This window comes from Habropoda laboriosa, unplaced genomic scaffold, assembly GCF_001263275.1.
Source record: "Habropoda laboriosa isolate 0110345459 unplaced genomic scaffold, ASM126327v1 scaffold81, whole genome shotgun sequence".
NCBI classification, from domain to species: domain Eukaryota; kingdom Metazoa; phylum Arthropoda; class Insecta; order Hymenoptera; family Apidae; genus Habropoda; species Habropoda laboriosa.
Genome location: NW_017100194.1, coordinates 413,832 through 415,564, shown reverse-complemented (window position 1 = coordinate 415,564; position 1,733 = coordinate 413,832). Strand labels below are relative to the sequence as shown.

The 1,733-nt window shown below is 30.7% G+C and overlaps 1 protein-coding gene across 1 annotated transcript in view; it reads right to left on the bottom strand.

Moving 5' to 3' along the window:
- Positions 1-175: 175 nt before the first annotated feature.
- LOC108570269 (glyoxylate reductase/hydroxypyruvate reductase-like) overlaps positions 176-1,733 on the bottom strand; it is a 2,443-nt gene continuing 885 nt past the window's right edge. The window contains exons 3-6 of the mRNA XM_017932106.1: positions 1,509-1,698; positions 862-1,025; positions 497-787; positions 176-291 (exon numbers count right to left, since the gene is read on the bottom strand). Coding sequence (XP_017787595.1) covers positions 176-291; positions 497-787; positions 862-1,025; positions 1,509-1,698 — 761 coding nt within the window. The remainder of the gene's footprint in view (positions 292-496; positions 788-861; positions 1,026-1,508; positions 1,699-1,733) is intronic.

Below are 1,733 nucleotides of genomic sequence, written 5' to 3'. Positions count from 1 at the left end.
AAAGAAGTGATATTAAAATATATGTTATATATGTATGTGTCAGTTAATATTCTTAAATATACCAGGAATATATCACTGTATCATTATCTTACTTTAAATGAATATATATATATATATATAGTCTTAACTTGTATAACAAATATTAATACATCATACATATGAGAAAATACATTTGTTACAATTCATACAACAATGGCTTACCCTCTAATCCATTGAGAATATTCTGGGCTGCAGCAAGTGACATGTCAACACGAGTCTTTATAGTAGCACTACCCAAATGGGGTATGATCACTGGAATATATTATATATATGTATAGGTATTAATGTATATAAAACTTTGCTACACATTTTTACGATTAACTAACGTGTACACATTATATAAGATTGTAGATTAGAATTTCTGCTAATAAAATGATATATAAACAAAGTATAAAAATATTAGTTTATTTTTACATTTCGTTTATAATATTTATTGTATGCAATTCACTGTACTCACCAGCATTAGGCAGTTGAAGAAGTTCGTGATCAGGAGGCAGTGGTTCAGGATCCGTGACATCAAGACCCGCAGCAAAAATTGTTCCATTACGCAATGCTTTAACCAAGGCATTCGTATTTACCACTTGGCCGCGACCGACGTTTACGAATACCGCGGTTTTCTTCATTTTACCGAAAGTATTATCGTTGAACATTCCTCTAGTTTCATTAGTTAACGGAACAGCAACGATCGTAAAGTCACTTTGTTCAAGAAGATCATCGAGAGATACAAATTTAGCGCCAAGTTCATCCCCTACAAAAAATTAAAATAAAAAAAATGTACAACAAGAATACACATTTTATTTTCATGTATGTATCCGTAACTACCTTCTTTTTTACGAGAATGTCCGGTATAGAGGAAACGATCTACTTCAAATGGTTTCAAAAGTTTAACAATAGCTTGTCCAATATTGCCCAAACCAACAATGCCAACTGTTGATCCCCTTAAATCTCGACCAAGTAACCATTGAAAACTTTTTCCCACTCGGCCCCTAAAATTTATGAGAGATTTATGTGAGCTGTTTACAGGGCAAAGTGGTTAACTTCACTTTTTTAATTTTTTTTAATTCTAATGCTAAAATACTTGATTGGCCGTTGAATAATAAATAATTTATTTCAGAATGTTAATACGATTAACTCTATACTCAAAAGTAAATCGTTGTGATAATGTAATAATTCGAACGCTTATAAGAATTTAGTTCAGTAATTTTTTAATGCAAAGATATATTAAACAATAAGTAAACTAATTACTACATCCTGTCGTAAAAAAAGGAACGTTTCAAAAAAATATATAATTAACACTTTGCGGCTTCATATACATATATTAATATTAAAATATTTTTCATAAATAAAATTGTTAAATGCATTGTTCTAAAACGTTCGAAGAAATTTTAGCTTAGATTTATCGTTCGTTATTGAACTAATTGTATATTTTAAAAGGGAAAGAATAAAAAATCAAATTCGCTTCTAATTACTGTTCGAGTTTTAGGCGTCCTTCGTGAGTTCGTCTTGCTGCGCCCAGTGTCAGAAATACTGCAATCTCTGCAACTGCAGCCGATAAAACCTTAGGAGTATTACCGACTTTGATACCTCTTCTTTTAATTTCAGGAACATCCAAATGATCGTAACCAGCTGACAGTGTTGAAACAACTTTGAGGGTTGACCCTATTTATTACATATATTAAATTAATTTGGGATAT